This window comes from Tenrec ecaudatus, chromosome 11 (genome assembly GCF_050624435.1).
Source record: "Tenrec ecaudatus isolate mTenEca1 chromosome 11, mTenEca1.hap1, whole genome shotgun sequence".
In the NCBI taxonomy this organism is placed as follows: Eukaryota; Metazoa; Chordata; class Mammalia; order Afrosoricida; family Tenrecidae; genus Tenrec; species Tenrec ecaudatus.
Window position 1 is genome coordinate 46,937,632 of NC_134540.1, and position 22,815 is coordinate 46,960,446.

Here is a 22,815-nt window from a genome sequence, read left to right on the forward strand (position 1 = left end):
CCAGTGACACACAGAATGAGCCCGTCCCAAATGACCAACAGATCATCTCTGAAGAACCACTTAAATAGGACCAGTGCTTCCTCTCCTCCAAGTCACTGCACCCCCAGCTCCCAGTGGCAAAGTTGGCTCTCCCGTGGTTATAAGAAATCACAGATCTTTCTAGAAGACTAGATACTGAACCTTATTTCCATTTTGGGTGGGGTGAGGTGGGCAGGGGAGGCATTTTATTGTCAATGTTTTCAAATGATCATTATCTAAAAGTTTACAAACTACAATACTTTCGGGGGGGGGGGATCCTTATATTCTGAGTTTTTTCCCTTCAGTTGTATGAGAGGCAAAAAATCCTCAAACTAATGGAGTCATGAATAGCCCCTGGGATTATTTAAAGCCAGAGCGGGGCTGTGTGACTCCACTGCTCTCTGCTGGGCTTCCTGGCCTGGGAGGCTGAGGTGTTCCCATGGGCCTACCATTCCCTTGGCAGCTGGCTTCCAGAGGTTCTATGGGTGGGTGGCACTGGCAGGGTGCAGGTGGGATTGAGCTCCCTGTCTGGTGCCCATGGATGGACTCTCCTTCTGCTGAAGGACAGAGCCTCAGCCCGGTGGCCATCTCTGTGAAAAGCTTTCTCCAGTTACTCCGGATGCTCTTCCTGGGGCCGTTTTAGGCCGGGGAGTGGGGCTGAGCCTGCGGTCTCTGGTCTTTCTGACCCCACACTGACCACTACAAATAGTCATTTTATTAACTATTCTGCAAATTACCCAGTGTGAGTTGGGCGTTTCCTAGTTGAAACCCCGATTAGTACAATAAGAGTCAGAAAGGAAAAGGGGCACTGTCATTGAGCTGACGACGCTGTCAGCTAGAATATTTAACTCTGTAGTAAATATTAGGCGAGTGGAATCGTTCTGTTTCCTGTGCTGGCGGTGGTGTTTGGGGAAAAGCCGCGGCCGGAGAGCAGGTTTCTGTGAAGCAGGCGCCCGTGTCGCCCTGAGGTCGGGCTGGCTTACCTGGGGCTCCAAGTCGCCGCGGCGTTTGTAGATGGCTTTCTCGCCGGTCAGACCGTCGATGATCTTCGCGTCGTCTAGCTCCCCGGTAGCTTGGTGCCGCAGCCACTGCCTTTCCTTGCCTTTGGCCTACAATGACACCACACACCTGACTTCAGTACCTACGGTGGGGTCTCTAACGCACAGCACCCGAATAGGAGGATGCACCCCAGACACCAAACAAGCTCCACTGCTGTCCAGCCAATTTCAACTCTCAGGGACACACTGGGCAAAGCAGAACTGCCCCAGGGGGCTTCCAGGGCCATAATCCTTAAGGACGCACACTGCCGCATCTCCCTCCTGTGGAGGGAATGGCTGCTGACCTACTTACTGGTTTGCAGCAGAGCGCTCGAACCGCTGCTCCACCAGCGCCCCTCAGCGGAAGCACATGCCGGGGTTTCTCCGTATGCGGGGGGTTCACAAACGTTCATGGGAAAACGCCCGGCTAGCTTCTCAGTCCGTTTTCCCATGAACTTTTTGCAGCCCCCTCATAAGTGATGGTTCTGCCCCCACCGTTGCATTCAGTCCACTGGGTTCTGCTCCACTGACCAGAAACGCTGGGCTGCGGATGGGGCTCGCTTTCCCACAGGGAGCGATACTAAGGAGCCCGGGCCAAAATGCAAGGGCAATGGATTTCTCACAGTCCTGTCCCAGTCCTCTGGGGGAAGTTAGAAGCAAAATCACCACCTTGACCTTCTCCACACTGTCTGCGCGTGCAGAGATAATGTGATTTTTCAGAGTGCTTCCTTTGGGGAAATAAGTTGCTATTCGAGTTGCCATGACTGACAGAGCGTGTGCAAACGGCTGGCAGTGACAGGGGACGGGGTGGGGGTGGGGAGCACACGTCTCTCCGCCCCACGTGTCTTCTACAGCTCTTATAACAACCCAGACATCAATTGTATCCATCACATTTGCACCTATATTCCCATCATCATTTTAAAAATATTTTCTTTCTGTTTGAGCCCTTGGTATCAGCTCCTCTTTTTTCTCTCCCTCCCTCACCCTCCCCCACTCATAGACCCCTGATTAATTATAAATTATTATTAAATTCATATCTTACACTGATCGTCGTTGTCTCCCTTCACCCGTGTTGCCGTTGTTTGTCATTGTAGTCGGTCCCCCATTTCTCCCCTTCTCCCCCGACCTTCCCCGCACCCTCATGGTAGTGCTACTCCCATTACTGTTCCTGAGGCGTGTATCTGTCCTGGATTCCATGTGTCGAGAGTTTTTACCTGTACCAGGGTACGTGCTCCGGTATAGCTGGATTTGTAAGGTAGAACTGGATCATGATAGCAGGGGGGAGGAAGCATTAAAGAACTAGAGGAGTGTGGTGTGTTCGGTGGGTGCTGTGCCGCACCCTGGCTGTCTCGTGGCGGGAGGAAGCATTAAGAACTAGAGGAATGTTGTGTGTTCGGTGGGTGCTGTGCTGCACCCTGGCTGTCTCGTGGCGGGGAGGAAGCATTAAAGAACTAGAGGAGTGTGGTGTGTTCGGTGGGTGCTGTGCTGCACCCTGGCTGTCTCGTGGCGGGGAGGAAGCATTAAGAACTAGAGGAGTGTGGTGTGTTCGGTGGGTGCTGTGCTGCACCCTGGCTGTCTCGTGGCGGGGAGGAAGCATTAAGAACTAGAGGAATGTTGTGTGTTCGGTGGGTGCTGTGCTGCACCCTGGCTGACTCATTCTTCCCTTGGGACCCTTCTGTGAGGCAGAACATTTTTTATGCGTGAAAAAGAAAAGAGTTATGAGGGAGAACAGGTGCGCTGGAGTCAAGCAGCCTGGTTCCAACACCCTTTCACTGGTGTGACCGCAGGCAAGTTACTAACCCTGTCCACATGTCAGCCCCTCTTCTATGACATGGAAGTAGCACGGTTGTTAAGTGCCATTGAGTCAGTTTCCACTCATAGTGACCCTATGAACAACAGAATGAAACACTGCCCAGTCCTGCCCCGTCCTCCCAAGTGTTATTATATTCGATCCCATTGTTGCAGGCAGCGTCAATCCACCTTGTTGAGGGCTTTACTGTTTTTCACTGCCCTCTACTTTACAGAGCTTGGCGTCCTTCTCCAGGAACTGGTCTCTCTGACAACATGTCCAAAGCACTTGAGATGAAGTCTCACCATCCTTGCCTCTAAGGAGCACTCTGGCTCTTCTTCTGCAACAGTTTTGTTTGTTCTTTTGGGGGCCCATGGCACTTTCAATAGTCTTCACCAGCACCACAATTCAAATGCATTGATTCCTTCTTATGAGGTGATTGAAATGACCATGGCTTGGGTCAGGTACACTTTAGTCCTCAAAGTAACCTCCTTGCTTTTCAACACTCTAAAAGAGGTCTTGTGCAGCAGATTTCCCCAATGCAACGCATCATTTGATCTCTGAGTGCTGCTTCCATGAGCACTGATTGTGGACTGATTGGAAGACTAAAGACCCTTGACAACTTCATCCTTTTCTCTATTTACCATGATGTTACCTATTGGTCCGGTTGTGTGGATTTTGGTCTTCTTTACATTGAGCTGCAATGCTTGATCTTCATCAGAAAGTGATTTAAGTCCTCCTAATTTTTAGAAAGCAAGGTTGTGTTATCTGCACGTCACAGGTTGTTAATAAGCTTTCCTCCAATCTTGATACCACATTGTTCTTCATTTATTCCAGCTTCTCTGATGATTTGCTCAGCACACAGATTGAATAAGTGTGGTGAGAAGATAGACCCTGAAACTTTTCCTGAATTTAAATCATGCCGTATCCCCTTGTTCTGTTCACACAACTGCCTCTTGATCCATGTACAAATTCCACATCCTCTTCTGAATCTGGACTGAACCTCTGAGCAGTTCCCCGTCCATGTGTTGCTGCAATGTTGGATGATCTTCGGAAACATTTTATTTGCATATAATATTATGTTGTTCTACAGTCTGAGCATTCAGTTGGGTCACTTTTCTTTGGAATAGGTATATATACAGATCTCTTCCAATCAGCTGGCCAATTAGCTGTTTTCCAAATTTCCTGGCATAGACCAGCAAGTGCTCCATCAGGTTGTTGAAGCATGTCAATTGGTATGCCATCAATTCCTGGCCTTTTTGGCCCATGCTTTCAGTGCAGCTTGAACTTCTTCCTTCAAGTACCTTTGGTTTTTTCCCATAGGTACATCTTGAAATGGTTGAATGTTGACTAGTTCTTTTTGGTATAGTGACTGTATATTCTTTCCATCTTTTGTTTATACTTTCTGCATCATTCAATATTTTCCCATAGAATTGCTCAAGATTGCAACCCAAGGCTTGAATTTTTTCTTTAGTTATTTCAGTTTAAGATATGCTGAATGCATTTTTCCATTTTGTTTTTCTCATTCTAGCCATAATGCTAAGAAAGTATTCATCTAGTTACTGTCTTCATAGATTTATCTAACTTGCATTTCATATTCTCAAAAACAAGTTCCTACCCACAAAAAACAAAACAAAAAAACCCACCCAAAATTTCTTTCTCTCAACAGTATTTTAAATTCTGTACCATTGGCTAAATTAATAACACTATAATATTCTCAATGATCACATGATAATGATGTCTCAAAAGTGAGCCAGAAACATATTTAAACCTAGATATGTGAATGTATAGACTGGCCCTTCATACAGCAGTACATGAATTACTGACTTGTACAGATTAAATGCTAAAGTGACTGAGTACTGTTTACACGAGCAGTGGGGAAGGAGTGCGTAATAATAGCTCTATAATACACCGAATCAATGCTGACTTCAGGAATGTAATTATCAAAACAACGAATGGAGCTTTTTTTTTAAGTCTCAAGTTAGAATTCAGCATAAAGTGGTTCAACGGTAGAATTCTCATCGTCCCTGAGGAAGACTCGACTTCAATTGTGCACATGCAGTTGTGCACATGGCCACCGCCCAGCTGTCAGTGGAGGCTTGTAGGTTGCTGTGATGCTGAACTGGTTTCAGGAGCCTTTCCAGATGAAGACAGATGAGGAAGAAAGGCTTGGAATCTCCTTCTAAAACACAGCTGATGAGAAAACTACGGATCATGATGATCTGATCCAAAACCAACCATGGGGGTAGCACTGGACTGGCAGTGTTTCGGGGGAAGGAGGTGGGGGAGACACCCTGACTGCCAACAACCATCCAGGCTCAGCTCTACGCCCCTGTAGTTCCACCTGCAAAACGAGGGGATGCTGACTTAGGAAAGTCTGTTTGAGGCAACAGTTTATGAGCAATGATTAACCAAAATCCCTGTCCTGAATAATCCTCTAATTCACTTTTAACATTTGTCCCTTCCTAATTATATCATGAAATAAATGGTCAGGGCAGTAATACTTTCTCAAATAACTGGAGATTGTTCCCAACTTCCATACATAAGTCTATTACTTACATAGTGATTTTGATACGATGTGCTTGTCACTAGTAGACCTTTTTGCTTGATAGGAAGCAGAAGAACAACTATATGACCGCAACAAATTACAGGAAAACTAATTTCTTAAGAAAACCATCTATTCTGTTTCTATTTTGGTGGTTAGTCTTAATACAATTTGGTTTAAGCTAGTTTGCTATTCATTTAAAACCAATTGTGAGTCTTGGGTGGACAACTTATTACAGGAAACCAAGTGTCTTCAAACTTCACTCTCTCTCTTACTCAACATCAGCACATAGCAAAAGATACCAAACATCTGGGACCCAGTAGATATGTAACTTAATGAAAATCTTACTTCTCATTTCTGGTTCTGGGGATATTTATATCTACTACCCAGTTGTGCTAGACTCTCAGCAATTCACATTTCCCCCCAAATTGGGTGAGGGAGAGATTCCTCCCAAATACTAAGAGTTATTATACCAGAAATATTCAGAACATTAGAATGTATAGCATTTTTTAAATCATGGGGTTCGTTGTTTACATTAGTAAGTGAATGCCTCTGCTAAGAATATACATCACCAAAAAATATAAAGAATACTAATAAGCTTATAAACAAACTAAAGTAAAATACAGACACTAAGGACCATAACCAATGTAAAAATGTCCTAAACGCCACACCCAGGAGAGCATTATGTTCTGCTGTTTCACACTGGTTGGATGGATGTTAGAGACTAACAACGCATACCACAGAGCATCACAGACTGTATGCCGATCAGATGAGAACGCGATCTTGGCACATACAGAGTTTAATGAATCATCCTCCCCCTGTAGTAAAGCAATCTGGAGTAATTGTGGCTGGTTAGTTTAGATCTCCCTATAGTTCACTAAGGAGCCCTGGTGGCATAGTGGTTACCCATTGGCTGCTAGCTGCAAGGTCGGCATTTCAAAAACTACCAACCTTTCCGGGGGAGAAAGATGAGGATTTCTATTCCTTAAAGAATTGTAATTTTGGAAAACCCACGGGAGCAGTCCTACCTTCCCCTCTAGGGTCACTATGAGTTGGCATTGACTCAGTGGAAATGAGTTTGGTTTGGATATTTAACTAGAACCCTCACTGGGTGATTCAGTGGTTAAGGCCCTGGGCTGCTACCCAAAAGGCTAACGGTTCTAGTTCAACCAGGCATGCCTCCAAAGACAGGCCTAGAAATCTACTTTCAAAAATGCACCCTTACAGAACGCTGTGAGGCCAGTTCTACTGATATACACACAGGGTATGCTCCATCGTGACTGTTTGGGTTAGATTTTGGATGAAGTGTCCTGGCACAGTGACTGATTACAAGGGGAATGAATGGAGTTTAATATGTTTTATTTGTCAGCTCTAGTTGTTAACTTTTACAGCTAATTTATTATGAAGCTGATCTTCCTATGAAATCTTTATAAGATGTTTGTAACATCCTGTCTTATTGATATTGATTTCTGATCAAAACTTGAAGGATAGATTGGTTTGTTTTTTACATCATTTGCCATCAAAAGGCTAGTCCCCTCCCCTGTCTTCCTAGTTGGTCTACTGTGTCCGGAATTACTCAGGCAGGCTCAGGAAAGTGTGGGATACTGTAGCTTTTCCTCAGGAAAAAGATCAATTTGCTTTCTTTACTCAAGCTGTGGGCCACCTGTTGAAACCATAGAATTTCAATGATGAAAGATAAGTTTATGAACTAGCTGGAAAAAAAAAAGAAACTGGATGTTGGTTTATTCTCAGTCACTTGTGAGAGGGGCCTTTCTTCTTGCCTAGGATTAATTGTTCAAAACTGAAGCCAAAAGCATGTAAAAGGCATTGGAACATATTCTGGGAAAAGTCTTATCAAGATTAATGCACTGCGTATAAAAGTTTAAAAAACTGTACATTTTCTTTAAATTACAAGGGGTGGTTGGTTAAGAAAGCACTATCATTTAAAAGTCCTACCATGTGATGAACTTTCACGGTTAGGCTTGTATAGAGGTCATGTGATTTAATAGTTAAAACGATCCTGTATAAAGTCGCAGGGTCCCTGTCATGTGCCATCGAATCAATTTTGACATGTGGACCTCATATAGGACAGAGTAGAACTGTCTGTCCCCAAGGGGTTCTCAGGCTGTCATCGTGATGGGAAGGGTAGATCGCCAGGGCTTGTCTTCCGCGGAGGAAGGAGTACCTGGGGGTTCCAGTGACTGGCCTGTGGGCTAGCAGCCCCGTGCCTAGCCAGTGTACCCCAGGGCTCCAGAGTGGGCAGATTCACAGATGACAGCTCTGAAGTTCAGCACAGCTAAGCAACTGGACCCAAACCACCTCAGTAAAGAACTCTCTACCTTCAAGTCGATGCTGACTCATAGCACCCGCTGTGGGTTTCTGAGACTGTAACTGTTCATGGGAGTAGAAAGACCAGTCTTTCTCCCGTGGAGCTGCTGGTGGTTTCCAACTGCTGACCATGTGAATTACAGCCCAACTCGGAACCACTAAACCACCAGCGCTTCCTTTCAATAAATAGTGAAATTCCAAACCAAGAATTGAAAAAATACACTCACAATTTTCATCCCCAAACCTTCCCTTGCTCTGTTCTCCCTTTCCATAAGTGGCACCATCAAACCAAAGCCCCGCTGGTCTCTCTAACGTCTCACAACACATCAGTCTCCTTGTTCCAGAGGGGCCTTCATCCCTGTGGTCAAGCCCTGACTTCCTGCGGCCATCTCTGATAGATTTTACTGCCCCCCAACAGCACTCTCTTCTCCATCTGAGCCAGTGGTTCTCAACTTTCCTCATGCCGTGACCCTTTCATACAGTTCCTCATGTCGTGGTAACCCCCCAACCATAAAATTATTTTCGTTGCTACTTCATGACTGTAATTTTGCTACTGTTACGAATCAGGTGTCCCCTGAGAAAGAGTCATTTGACCCCCCACAGGGGTCACGACCCACGCGTTGAGAACCACTGATCTAAGCCACTCTCCTCTCTGCAGCTAGAGGAGACATTTTAAAAGTGGAAATTTAAATAAATAATAAATAAATAAAAGTGGAATTTGGCCATTTGCTCCCCTGATTAAAACCTTTCACTAATCTATGTTCTTAAAATACAGTCACCGATAAGACTGGGGTGAAGTCCTGGTGGCACAGTAGGTTCCATTTTAGGCTGCCAACAGAAAGGTCAGTTGTTCAAAACCACCAGTTACACTGTGGCAGAGAGATGAGGTTTTCTACTCCTATAAAGAATTACCCTCTCATAAACCCACAGGGACAGCTCCACTCTGTCCTTTAAGGTCACTATGAGTTGGAATTGACTCTATGGCAGTGAGGTTTTATAAAACTGAAGGGATCCATACTTATCAAAGAATGGTAAGCCAAAAGAACGATAGCGTCACATGCAAGTAACATTCTGAAATTAACTTGAAAAGATGGTTGTAGGAACATATCCACGGAGGACCGCCAGAGAGCTGCTGGCTTGTATTCTGTTGACTGTGTAAAGGCAAAGGACTCTGTGGTCACAACAAATTATGGCTAAGAAGGCGAAGGAAAGGATTCCCGAATACTTCAGCGTGGAGCCCACACACTGAACAAGAGGCAGCAGTTCCGACAGAAGAAGAGGAGACTGCATGGTTTAAAATCAGGAAAGGCAGGTGTCAGGACACCCAGAGGAACACAGCATCGCAGTGGGAGGGGAGCTTATCACAGCCTCCGGGAGGCCTCAGGCGCATCCGCGCATCCGCTTGCTGGTGGAGAAGCTGACCTTTGGTTGTTACATAAAGAAACAAACCCCTCACAACCGGACCAGTAGACAGTGTCACGCTAAAGGGAGAAAAGACTGACATTGTGAGGGATTTCATTTTACCCCCGAGTCGTACATAACCCACATTCATGGAAGCACGAGTCTCTCAATCAGACGGTGCACCGCCTTGGGCAGATCTGTCGCCAGAGGACCTCTTTAAAGTGCTCTAACGTAACCATGTCACTTTGACGACCAAGGCGCATCCAACCCGAGCCATGGTGTTTACAGCGCCTCAGAAACATGTGAAAGCTGGACATTGAACAAGGAAGATGGATGTCTCTCAGTTACGGTGTCAGTGAAGAGTATTGGATATACCAGGAGCTGCCAGAACACTGGTCAAATCCATCTTGGAAGAAGTACAGCCAGAAATGCTCCTTAGCAGTGGGGATGGTGAGACTGTCTCCCATACTTTGGACACGTCGTCAGAGAAGGATATCACCTTGTAGAAGCACAAGGTCAGCAAACGAAAGGAGGGTCCTCACGAAGACAGGCGGCCACAGTGGGCTTGCACCCAGGGCGGAGAGGATGGCCCAGGCCTGGGCAACGTTCCCCACGTTGTTGGTTGTCATGGGGACTGGATGAGATGGACTCAAAGCCATCTAACCTCCACCTCCACTGCTGCCCGCAGTTCTAGCGTCATTAGCACGCTCGTTAGACTGCAGCTTGAGGCGAGCACGGGCTGCCACATCCCCAGGGCTCAGTGCACAGCCCCACACGCCCTGAGGGGCTCGGAAACAGTGGTTGAAGAAAGAAGGTCTACCCTCGTCCAGAGTCCCTTCTCTTGCTATCCTACTCCCCTCCACCCCCAAGGGAGGTCACATCCATTTGAACAACAATGTCAATATTTACAAATGCCGTTTTCTGAGCTGTCTCCACCCAAGTATTTGAAGAGGTGGAGGAGACTACACCTCATTTACAGTTAAAAACATTTTTTTTTAAAAGAAAAAGTGGCAAAGGAGAAGGGACTGGGCGTAGAGCCTACCATGCCCACAGAATGGACACTTTTGAAGGCTTATGAGAATGCACACGCTTGATTGCACAGCACGACTATAACGGTCTTAATAAAAACCTGAGGGGACTCCACTACCCTCAGCTGAGATGAAAACTGCAGTTCTAGGAAGAAGTTCAGGGAGTCCAGGGTGGGGTTGTAGTTTGCTCGTTGGGCTGCTAACGAAAAGGTCTGCAGTTTGAACCCACCAGCCACTCCGTAAGACGAAGATGAGGCTGTCTCGGGTCAAGGTTTACATTCTTGGGACGCCTAGAGAGCAGTTCTACTTGATCACTTGATCCCATGCAGTCTGGGTGAGTTGGAAGGTTCTCCCGATGCTTGCCACACCGCTCGATTTTATCTGAATTGATTGGTTTAGGCTTCTAACAGCACCATGTGCTAAAGATTTCCCACCACTCTCAACCCCCCTAGGACGGCCCTAGCCATGTTCCAAGGCAGTCTTCTTTACGGATCAGACTGCCACATCTTTCTCCCAGGGAGCAGTTGGTAGGCTCACCATGCTGAGCTGTCGCTTCCAGCCAGGGGTTTAACCTGCCTGCTACCAGGGAGAGTCAATACCTTGTTTCCCCGAAAGTAAGGCATCCCTCGAAAATAAGACCTACTTACAGTTTTGCCTCTTGCTGAAATCTAAGGCCCCCCCGAAGCTACTGCAACTCTGGACCATAGCCGCGGCACCCTCCACACAGCTCATTGTTGGCCGCAGCGCAGTCGGAGCAGATAGGAAGGGTGAGGTCTCTTTTAATAAAACAATAAATGTGTACCGTATTCTTCATGGAAAAATAACACATCCCATGAAAATAAGACCTAGCGCATCTTTGGGAGAAAAAAAATTAACATAAGACACTGTCTTATTTTTGGGGAAACAGGGTAGCAGAGCTGGGGCTTGGGACCCAGGTCCAACGGCACAGCCTCTGTGACTCTGCAGTGTTTTCCAGAGTGGTTAGAATCACATTCACAGAACAAGACGTTGACGGCTTGCACAGCGCCATGGTGGGCTCACACAGATGCTGGGAGGGCATGCTACGTAACCCCAGTGTAGCCCCTGGTTTGGGCTAGCTGGCTTTGCCTCGCCTGCTGCCCGAGGCTGGGCCTGTGCTGGTGTCAGGGCTTAGAGCTCTACCATGTCTGGTTGTCACTGAGCTGACTCCCGCTCACGTGATCCCGTGTGTCAGAGTAGAACTGTGCTTCGCAGGCTTTTCCCAAGGAGTAGATTGCCAGGCCTTTCTTCCAAGAGCCCTCCAGGTGGACTACAGCCTCTAACCTTTTGGTGAGTAGCCAAGCTGTAGCCCTGAAGACAGATTTTGCCTACCTATCCAAACCAAACAACAACACAGCCCCACATCCCAAACTCACCCTGAAAAACACCCTCGGCTGGATTGTGACTCCAGATAACCCCATATGTGTGCAATCGGATTGCGTTGCGGGGGTTTCCAGAGCGGGGCCCTTCAGAAGCCAGGCCTGGGTGCATTCCAACAGCGAGCCTTCTCCCCAGCAGTCTGACTGGTGCTTAACCGTTTTCTCTCTCATCCAACTAGTCCTTTAATAGTTGGAAACTCAAAACAGGAAAAGAACCATCAGAATGGATATTCTCGGGGCAGTGAGCTGAAGACAGAGCTCTTTAACATTTTACCGAGGGGGGGGGGCGGAAAATGAGGAGCTGATATTAAAGGCTCAAGTAGAAAGAAAATGTTTTGAGAATGATGATGGCAACAAATGTATAAATGTGCTTGACACAGTGGATGGATGTATGGATTGTGATAAGCGTTGTACAATGCAATGATTTTAAACAATGTCACCGAAGGGTGATTTCATTGGACTTGTTAATCATCTTTGACGGTGTATTTAAAAGTGTTGGGATTTTGGAACTGCCTCTTGAAATAGTTAAGTTGACCATTGGGTTTAAATATACGCTTTCCGCTGATGGTGCCCGGCTATCAAAAGAGATAGTGACTGGGGTCTTAAAGGCTTGAAGATAAACAAGCGGCCATCTAGCTCAGAAGCAACAAAGTACACATGGAAGAACATACCAGCCTGTGTGATCGAGTGGTCCCAAAGGGATCAGTTACCAGGCATCAAAGAACAAAAAATCATATCATTGACTGCACACCTCCATGATAGGATCGCTGAAGACAAATGTGCATAAACAAATGTGGTGAAGAAAGCTGATGGTGCCCGGCTATCAAAAGAGATAGTGTCTGGGGTCTTAAAGGCTTGAAGATGAACAAGCGGCCATCTAGCTCAGAAGCAAAAAAGCCCACATGGAAGAAGCACACCGGCCAGTGCGATCACGAGGTGCCAAGGGACCAGGTATAAGGCATCAGGCAAAAAAAAAAAATATGTGTGTGTATGTATGTGTATATATGTGTATATGTATATATGTATGTGTATATATGTATATATATACCATATTAAATGAAGGGGTAAGTGCAGAGTGGAGACCCAAGGCCCAAGTGTCTGCCAATGGAGATCCCCTCATAGAGGGGTTTAGGAGAGGAGATGGGTTAATTAGGGTGTGAGGTAGTACCGATGAAGAACACAGCTTTCCCCCAGATCCTGGATGCTTCCTCCCCCCAACTACCATGATCCAAATTCTACCTTGCAGGGCTGGATAGGACAGAGGCTGTACACTGGTACATATGAGGGCTGGAGGTACAGGGAATCCAGGGTGGATGATACCTTCAGGACCAAGGGTGTGAGGGACGATGCTGGGAGAGTGGAGGGTGAGTGGGTTGGAAAGGGGGAACTGATTACAAGGATCCACATGTGACTTCTTCTCTGGGAGAGGGACAGCAGAGAAGGGGGGAAGGGAGACTCCGGATAGGGCAAGATATGACAAAATAACGATGTATAAATTACCAAGGGCACATGAGGGAGGGGGGAAAGGGGAGGGAGGGAAAAAAAAAAGAGGACCTGATGCAAGGGGCTTAAGTGGAGAGCAAATGCCTTGAGAATGGGGCAGGGAATGTATGGATGTGCTTTATACAATTGATGTATGTATATGTATGGATGGTGATAAGATTTGTATGAGTCCCTAATAAAATGTAAAAAAAGAAAAGAGGAGAAAAAAATGATTAGGGCAAAGACTGTACAGATGTGCTTTGTACAATTGATGTATGTATATGTATGAACTGTGATAAGAATTGTATGAGCCAAATAAATTGTTTAAAAAAATATATACGCTTTCCTTTATCACAAAGGGCCCACCGGCGCTCTTGCCTGCGGACACCCATTGCATGACGTAAAATAGCCTTGTACATCTACCCATCTGTTTCATATTACACAATAAACCCAGACTAATGAGAACTCATATATAAAGCTGGCTTGCCCTAGTAAAACATCTATGGTGCAGACTGAAAAGATGTCCATTCTATTGCTTTCCTGCGAAAAACATTTAGACTAACTGAAATACTCAGAGGAAGACGCATCCTGCTCCATTCATTTCCTGGGGAGTACTCGGTCAACCAGACAGATATCTGAATGTGCCTGTGAGACCCAGAAGACATGAAGATGAATAAACTGGACAAGAAGTTTGTGGCACCACCAGCATCTTCTGTGTGGTGACGGCACGCTCACACTGCAGCCCCTTTGCCGCAGCCGGGCGGCTCCACACGGGGACAGACTAGCTGGCGGCTCTTCGGCTGTGCTCACTCTCCGTGTCCTCGCTGCTGGACTTCTCCGTGGAGGCTCTCACCTGGCTTTGTGAGTTGAAGCGGGTATCTATATTACCAACTCAAGAATTCAGCCGGGAAACAGTTGGAACATCCGCTCCATATCAGCTCTTGTTCTGGTTGGAGCAGCCATGGCCTAATGTTGGTGTCTAGCTGTGTTTGATCTCGTCTCCACGGCAAGAGGGAGTCGGGGCTGGCCTGGGCCCTTTCCCGGGGCTCCTTCTCGTCCAGTCTTTGTCTCATGGTAGTCACTTTATGAAGCTCAGACCTCCATCCCAATCCCCACCTCCCCGCCCACGATGCTGCTTTCAAATGCTACTGCTGCTTGGCAGTGACAAAATAGAAGTCACGTGATCCCCTTCCTGCCAACTCTCCAGCGCTCACGCTCTCCCTCTCTCTCCCTCTCTCTCTAATTAACCATTTAGGTGAAGCCAATGATCATTGTATTAGTCTGGGTACTTTAGAGAAACAAATCCACAGAAACTCATGTATAAGAGAGAGTTTTATATAAAGGTTAAGTGCGCATCAAGAAAACATCCCAACCCAGTGCTGCCCAAGCCCACAAGTCCAACATTAACCCATTAACCTATTTACCCTTATGTCCAACACCAATCTACAAAGTCCTCCTCCATCTCACAAAGCACACGCAATGATGCCGACTGCAGGAGGAAAGCTGAATTTGTGAACACGTAAGCATCTCAGTGCTGGCAGGGGTCTCCACACGGCTGCTCCAGCACCCAGGACTGCTTCGGGGTAGGTCCATGCCTCTTCTCCTCAGGGATGTCTTGGAGGAAGTGAGCCTTGCCAGCTGAAGCAGGGAACTGGCTAAGGCAGCTGCACCCTGGTCCGACCATCACAAAGCAAGAGACCTGAGAACTAGAAAGGCGAGGCTCATCGAGCCATTTATCCTTCTGCCCTTCAATTAATCCCACATATGTTTATCAGCCAGGTTGGCACAATAAACGTTAACTATCTCAATCACAATTCTTGGCCAAGCCATGTGGATCCGGGGAATTGTAGAACCATGCTTCATAGGGTTTCTGATGGAGATTGTGTGTCCAAAGCAGAGCAGCGCCTGGGCTTTCTTCAGAGGTGAATCTGGATGGGTGTGTACCCCAACCTCTCATTCAATAGTGAACGTGTCAACTGTTTGCACTTCCAGGAGGCCCCAGTTAATGGGTGCTGATGTGATTCTGTTGGGTCTCATGCATTTAAACAGGGTCGCTATGTCTCTGGAGTGCATCTTCGTTGGTCGCTGGTGCCTTCGCCCACAGGAGTCCCATTGCACGGCATTGCGCACCCCAGCCTAATGTCTACCATCACCATCGGGAGCTCAGATCGACAGCTTTTCATTATTTTCGACATTTACTGCCCCTCTTGCGCGGATCCTATGAGATGCTCATGCTTGTGCAACTGGGAAGGCAGGGCTATAGGAGGGGGTTTTAAAAGGTTTGTGGGAAAATTCCATTATCTTTTGGGGGGAGGGTCATTGTGTGTGGTCATCAGTGACAGTGACTGAAGGTGGTAGTGGTTAAACATTCCATTATCTTTGAACTCCATTTTTCCCCATGAGCCCTTCGAAGGCCTTCAATGTCTGTGCCCCACCTGGTTGATCGGTCTTTTCATGCCAGATGCCATCCATGGTCAGTGCTGGGCCATCCACGCATTAGGGAGTGGCTGACCTTCTGTTGCTCTCCCTGGATGCAGACCTCTTGAAGATGGTGGCTCTTGATGTCACCCACTGCTCTCTACATGCTCGTGAGTGCTCTCGATTTGCTTTGTCTCGTCTTGGGCTGTCTCTCCAAGCAGATGACCATCAAAACACAGGCTTCCCTATAAGGAAGTGCAACGCCAGCTGAACTCCAGAAGACCATAGTTTTGAAAACGTCAGTTATTATGTTTGCCCTTTTTACATAAACGTCCCAACAGTGAGCAAACCTTAACACCTCCACTGAACAGCCTCTCCCTTTGCTGTCTGGTGTCCCCTGTTCCTGTCCTCCTCCGGGGCTTCCAAAGCTCCCCAGACCGACGGGACTACGGAGGCTAGAGACGTCACCAAGATTAAGGCCGTGCGTTGCTCTTTAAACCTTTTCCCTGAAACAATTCCCTGAAGTCACCTTTAAACGGATCGTCGGCTAAATCCAAGAACACACGAGTAAAGTTGGTGACCCCGAGCACTGTGTTTCTTAAAAGAAAGAGAGAAAAGAAGTCGTGTAGGACCAAAGGGGCAGCAGCTATCTCAAAGCACAGCTGAGAAGGTCAAGAGGCAGGAGAGTTGAGTAAATGGGAGGCAAACAACTCGCCTAGATGACACAATGTGAGGAATGTCACCAGTCTCACTGGGCAGGATGCCTAGAAACCATGGGATGCAGTGACTTTGGCTGTGAATATTTTCACTCAAAAAAAAATTTTTTTAGGAGCTCCCCATTCCCTTCATCCCACAAGCAATGAACCTCTGCTCCTTCCTCTCTCCTCTATGTTCCCTTTCTTTCCAAATCATCCCCCTTTTCTAAATTACATGACCATTTTACCAGACCCGGGGTTGAATCGACTCAAACATAAGACCATTTGTGAAGATGGCGCAAGACTGGGTGGGGTTTTGTTGGGTTGTCACAGTGATTCGCTCTGAGTCAACACAGACTCAAGGGCACCTAACAAGGTTACAGAGGCATTTCATGGAACACTGACATGACCTGGCTTAGACTTTTCATTGTTGTCCACAGGAGAGCAAGCCAATGTGATCAGCCCATGATCAGATGCAACTCTGTTCAGTTCATTTGCTCTAGTTGCTTTGTTGTGTAATCGTGGGGATTTTCTCTATAGCTGCTGTTACGTGCGATCAGAAAGAACGAAACGCTCCTTGGTCCTGAACCATCCTCACAGTTGCTATGTTGGAGCCTGTTGCTGCAGCCACTGCACCTCCTATCTATCGTGTGTGGTGCTTCCCCCCCCACTTTTTTTTTGCCGATCTTCTATTTTATCAAGCATTGTGTGCTTCTCTGGGGGCTGGTCCCTCCTGATAACGCGTTTAAAGGATGTGAGATGGAGCCTTGCCAACGTCACGTCTGAGGAACACTGGCGGTACTTCCTCCCAAGACAGTTTGCTTGTTTTTCTGCGGGTCCGTGATACTTTCAAAATTCTTCGTGGGTCCTCTAGGTCAGTGTCAATTCTTCTGCCGTCATCCTGAATAATTGTCCAACTCTCACGTCTATATGAGAGCTTCGCTCTTTAACACTTGAAAGAGGTCTGTGTGGTACATTTGCCCAATGCACTACTGACCGTGGCTCCGTGTCAAATGACAACCTTGCTGGCTCCAGTGCCACACACAGCATCATGCTATCTGTGAATAGAGGCAGTTTGCGTCTCCTTTCCAACTTGGAGGACTTTTATTATTATTTCTACGTGTCTAATTGCCCTGGCCAGGACGTTCGTACAATGCTGACTAGCAGAGGTGACCACAGGCATTCTTGTCTTATTCGTTGACCTTGAAGGGGAAGCTTTTAGTCTTTTCCCACTATCATTGGAGACATGGGCCCGGGGTGGGGGGGTGGGGTTGTGTGTGTGATCCATGTCCTTTATCATAATGGCCATTTGCCAGAGAGTCCTAGTTTGCCGAGCGCTTTCATCATGGAAGGATGCTGAATCTTATCAATGGCTTTTCTGAATCAATTGAGAGGATCATTTGTCCCCAACCCCCTATTGGTCCTAGTAAAGAATTATTACAATAGCTTTCTTAAATGGAACTATTCTTGCATTCTTGAATGCTGTTAGACTCAGTTTGCTAGCATTTTCGTTGAGGATTTTCGCACATGTTTCTGAGAAATGTGATCTGCCGTTTCCTTTCTCTTGTTTTGTCTTTATCTGGCTGCTGGTCTCCTAGGATGAGTCAGAACGCTCCAGCTCCTGTCCTCAGTTTGGGAAGAATTTGAGAAGGATTTGTGCTCATTCTTTTGGGAATGTTTAGCAGGATTTATGGATGACACCCTCTGGCCTTGGACTTTTCTTTGTTGAAGAACTCAATCCCTCCACTTGTTACAGGTTCGTGGAGATTTTCTATTTCTTCTTGAGGCAATTTCGGTAATTTGGAGGTATGGGATTTACTGAAGCCAACATACCTATGCCACTCCTTTTCTCAGACAGCTGCAAAGCTCTGCCCTGATTGAGAGTACAGCCAGCCTCCTTAGCTGGAGCGCAGGGCCCTAAGGATTCATGCTCTCTCATTACTCACTGCCCCCAAACACTTCCCCACACCCCAATCTCTAGTCCCTCCAGATTGCTTGCGAGTCCCCACATCAGCCTTGGATCCAAGTCTTCATCCTCTGAAGCTACCTGAGCTGTGGCCACTCTGAGGGCACTTGTTACCTATTCATGTTGTAACGGGCGATAGACACGGACAATAAGCATTTAGAAACATGTACGGCAACTTCTCAAAGTAATCTTGTGTCTGTGGAACGGGGCATGAAAACACTTGGGCTGGTGTCTTGAATGTCATATTTTAGGGTCAGTTTTCTAGTAACTCACTTCCGTGGTATTGTACGAAAAGAGGCATCCACTTTGGGGTGAAAATCAGCATCGGTCTCCTCCCATAGGTCGTTTTAGAAGCCCTGCTCAGGGTGGCTCCTGTGGCCGCATCCTCCAGAGAGTTACCAACTGAAAAATTAAGCCATCCTTCTGAGCCCAGCGACATTTCCTCTGTGAAGTTTGAACAGTTCAATCTAGAACTTACTCGCACAGTTGTCGACCACACCGTGTCTCGTATTAGCACCACCTATGCCCCGTCCTCTCTAGGAAGTTAGTGCTTTGGAGGCAAAAACCCTTTGAAGGTATTCAGTACATGTCTACGAATGAAATACTTTTATGACAGAAAATAACACCCACTGCCATCGAGTTGATTCTGACTCATGTGGACTTTATCCAGGGCTTACGAGATGGTGAATCTTTATGGGAGCAGAGCGGCTGGGGAGTTTGAACTGCTGACCTTGCAGTTAGCGACCCAATGCCTAATCCACTGCACCACCAGGGCTTCTTAGAGAAAATAAAGGGAAGGGAGAAATGCTTTCTGCCCTCTATGTATATGAGCAGAGTGGGTGGGCAGAATAAAGTCTAAGGTCCTTGCCTGGCATTTACCTAACTGCCTCTCGGCCTCATCTGTTTGTTGGCATATCACACCTGTGCAAGGCCCTGCATATGGCCTGCCCCCGGCTGCTGCCTGCCACCACACACAGCTACAGGTTTGTCCACGCTGTGCCCTCCCCATTCCTCTCTGTGCCCTCATGACTCAGCCCAGGCAGTCAGTCTTTCCTGCGAAGCCCATCCTTGAATCCGTTCTAGGCATTCGCCACAATACCCTGAAAAGATCTGTCTACGCTTCTGTCTTTCCTCCGCTCCTCGAGACTGTCAACCTCTCCAGTGCAGGGGACGCACCTTACGAGAGGTCCGCATCCCTCAGTGCCAAGCCCGGGAGTGCCACGTCGTCAGTGGGTGAAAACACGGTTTCTGAGCACAGGCTCGTCTGAAGCACCAAGGGAAAAAGGGAGCCTAATTGCTGGTTTGTGGAGACATGTCATGGGAAGAAAATGACTGATTTGGATTCAGAAAAACACTGGCGAGAAGACAAGATTAAAATCAGTGGTTGCTATATGGAAACGGAGATTTCCTTTTGTTAGGGCATGCTGGGATTGAGATTCGGAACCCAGTATAATTGGAGTTCTTATAGACTCTATTTTCTGCTGTGAGAAAAAAAATTCTGGCTCTCCGCCACCCCCCACTCCTGAAAATGGCCAATAGTCCGGACTGTCGGGCCTTCCATGCAGACCTCAGCCACTGGTGGGTGGCAAGCTGGATGGAGACGACGGCGACAGCGTAACGCAGGGGGCTCGCTGAAGCAGATGTTAGCATGGGTGGTGGCATCCCCCCCCCCGCCAGGGCTTGGCCAGCCACCTAGAATGTGAGCTGTGCCGTGGGAGGTCATCGCCATGGACGAGTCGCTAGTTCCTGGCTGGACTTTCCACTGCTCCCCATGGCCACTCCCATAGTTACAGGGTGTATGCGGGGAACGGCTGGAGAGGTTAGTCACTCGGAGCCACACAGGACTGGCAGGAGGATGGCGGGATGGGGACCAGATCAAAACCTTCGTGTTTGGGTTACAATGTGGAGATTCCTTCAGATGTACGAAGCCCCGGCCCGAGCTGTTTGTAACTAGCCCATGTCTCCCTGCACCGAGGATGAGAAGGTCCACCTGGGAATTACTCTTCTGCAGGCTGTAAAAGAAAGATGCAGTGATGCAAACTCTGAGCCAGCTGTGCTGGCATGTGGACAACGAGGCAAACTATATTCCTGGTTAGGGAAAACCCAAACATTTGTACAATTGTCCAGTTGGAAAAAGATAATAGAGTCCAGGGATTAGAGAGCTGTGCCCCGGGGCTCACACACTTGAGCCATTAGCCTTGTGGCCTAGGACAAGTTAAATCTCATCTTCCGTTTCCTCATTTATAACATGGGGTAAAGTATCAGTATCCCCCTCACTGTGGGGACTGAGATGACATACGTGTCTCAGTTTTTTCTGTCAGCCTGATCTAGAAAGGAATTCTTATTGGCTGTTGTTAAGAGCCCCGGTGTGTAGTGGTTACACAGTTGGTTACACCTAGTGCCTGGCCTACATAATCCAGCTTCGTTGAATAGTAGCAAGTACAGTGACGGTCACGACAGAGTGAATTCGTCTGTAGAGAATGGATATGCTAAGCACTCTTTTACATGTCTTACATGTTCCTCCGGATTAACCTCAGAGCACTCCCATGTCACAGAACCCAATGAGGAGGAGGAGGACAGAGAAGAGATGATCACGTTAGTGATGGAAGGCACCTTAGAGAATGCCTGACACATGACAAGTACTCAGTACTGCCTGCCTTCATCCTAATGCTTGAGCTGTTTGTAAAGATTTATAGATTTATATCTAATTTATAGAAATTCTCCAAGCTCCAACCCATCCATTTGAGGTACTTGTTCAAGGATTAAAACAATTTTATCCCCTTTCTTGGAGTCCCTGGTTGGCACAAACAATTGCGTTCTCAGCTACTGGTGGAGAATTCACCTCCATCTGTAAGTGCCTCAGAAGAAAGACCAGGCAATCTGTTTCTGAGAAATGGATGGCTGAAAATGATCTGGAGCACCATCTTGCCCTGACACCCCTGGGGACGCCATGAGTCCATGTCAAGTGAGTTCAAGGGCAGCTGCTTGTCCTCCTTCTCGCCATTTAAAATGCTGCCTTGCTTTTATGTAGGCTGACTTTCTCTGTTTAGGACATTCTGGGAAAGAAGAGAATTAACACTCTGGAACGATTGATTATTTTATTTGAGGCTATTAAGATAGGGTTTTCTGCTGATGGTGCCCGCCTATCAAAAAATATAGTGTCTGGGGACTTAAAGGCTTGGAGATAAACAGGCGGCCATCTAACTGAGAAGCAACAAAGTCCACACGTAAGAAGCACACCAGCCTGTGTGATCACGAGGTGTCAATGGGCTCAGGTATCAGGCATCAAAGAACAAAAGGTCATATCATTGTGAATGAGGGGGAGTGCGGAGTACAAAGCCTATCTGTACATTCCTGGACATCCCCTTACAGAAGGGTTGCGGGGAGGAGACAAGTCAGTCAGTGTACAGTGTAGCAACGATGAAACATACAACTTTCCTCTGGTTCTTTAATACTTCCTCCCCCCTCATTATCATGATCCCAATTCTACATTACAAATCCGGGTAGACCAGAGGATGTACAATGGTACAGATAAGGAAACAGGAAATCCAGGACAGAGGAACCAACCCCTCCAGACCAATAATGAGAGAAGCAATACCAGGAGGGTAAGGAGAAGGTGGGGTAGAAAAGATGAACCGATTACAAGGATCTACATATAACCCCCTCCCTGGGGTATGGACAACAGAAAAGTGGGTGAAGGGAGATGTCAGACAGTATAAGACATGAAAAAATAATAATAATTTATAAATTATCAAGGGTTCATGGGGAAGGGAGGAACGGGGAGGGAGGGGAAAAATGAGGAGCTGATACCAAGGGCTCAAATAGAAAGCAAATGTTTTGAGAACAATGAGGGCAACAAATGTGCTTGACACAATGGATGTATGTATGGATTGTGATAAGAGTTGTATGAGCCCCTAATAAAATGATTAAAACAAACAATCAAACAAAAGATAGGGCTTTCTACTCCTGTAAAGTGTTACAGTCTCGGAAACCCACAGGGGGCAGTTCTGCCCTGTCCTCGAGGGTCGGTATGAGTCCACATTGACTTGATGGCAGCAAGTGTTTTTTTTAGGGAGTTAGTAACCCTAATCCCTTTAAGGATTTTTCTGTGGGTGTTAATTTCTTGTTGTCCATTCATTGAATCTTATTTGCTGTTTCTCTCTGAGTCTTTCCCAGTTTTCCCCTCAAGTGTCCCCGTGAAAGGTGGACACATCATTGGGCACTGTTTTCTAATCCGGGCATCTTCCCCGTGGCATTCAATAGCAGAGCCATTCCGTCAAGCTAAGGCCAACAGTTCCTTGCTGGACTGCTACCCTAAAGCCCAGAGGTTCAAACCCAGGCAGCTGCTCCTGGGGAGAAAGTCTGCTCACAGCCCAGCAACCCTGTGTGTGGGGTGTGGTGTGTGTGTGGGGGGGTGGTGCTTACACCCTGTTATGTTAGGTCACTAAGCATTGCTCAACAGTGCTGTCTTAGTACGTCAACGCTGCCGTAACAAACACACCATGCGTGGGGGCCTTTCATGAACAGAACGGATTCCCTCACAGGTGGGAGGGTGTCAGAAGGCTTTCACTCAGTGTAGGTTCTGGAGGGCGGGCCCTGTCCCTCAGAGTTCCTGCTCCTGGGTGATCTTCAGGTGGCTCGGCTTCTCTCTCCCTCATCTCTGCTCCTCTCGGGCACGTTTAATTTCTCATAGCTCAAAAGAGATCGACTC

The 22,815-nt window shown here is 47.1% G+C and overlaps 1 protein-coding gene across 1 annotated transcript in view; it reads right to left on the minus strand.

Annotated features, from left to right (window-relative positions):
- Positions 1–22,815, minus strand: part of VWA8 (von Willebrand factor A domain containing 8) — a 405,888-nt gene that overhangs the window by 36,759 nt on the left and 346,314 nt on the right. Inside the window, exon 41 of the mRNA XM_075563021.1 lies at positions 1,002–1,127. Coding sequence (XP_075419136.1) covers positions 1,002–1,127 — 126 coding nt within the window. The remainder of the gene's footprint in view (positions 1–1,001; positions 1,128–22,815) is intronic.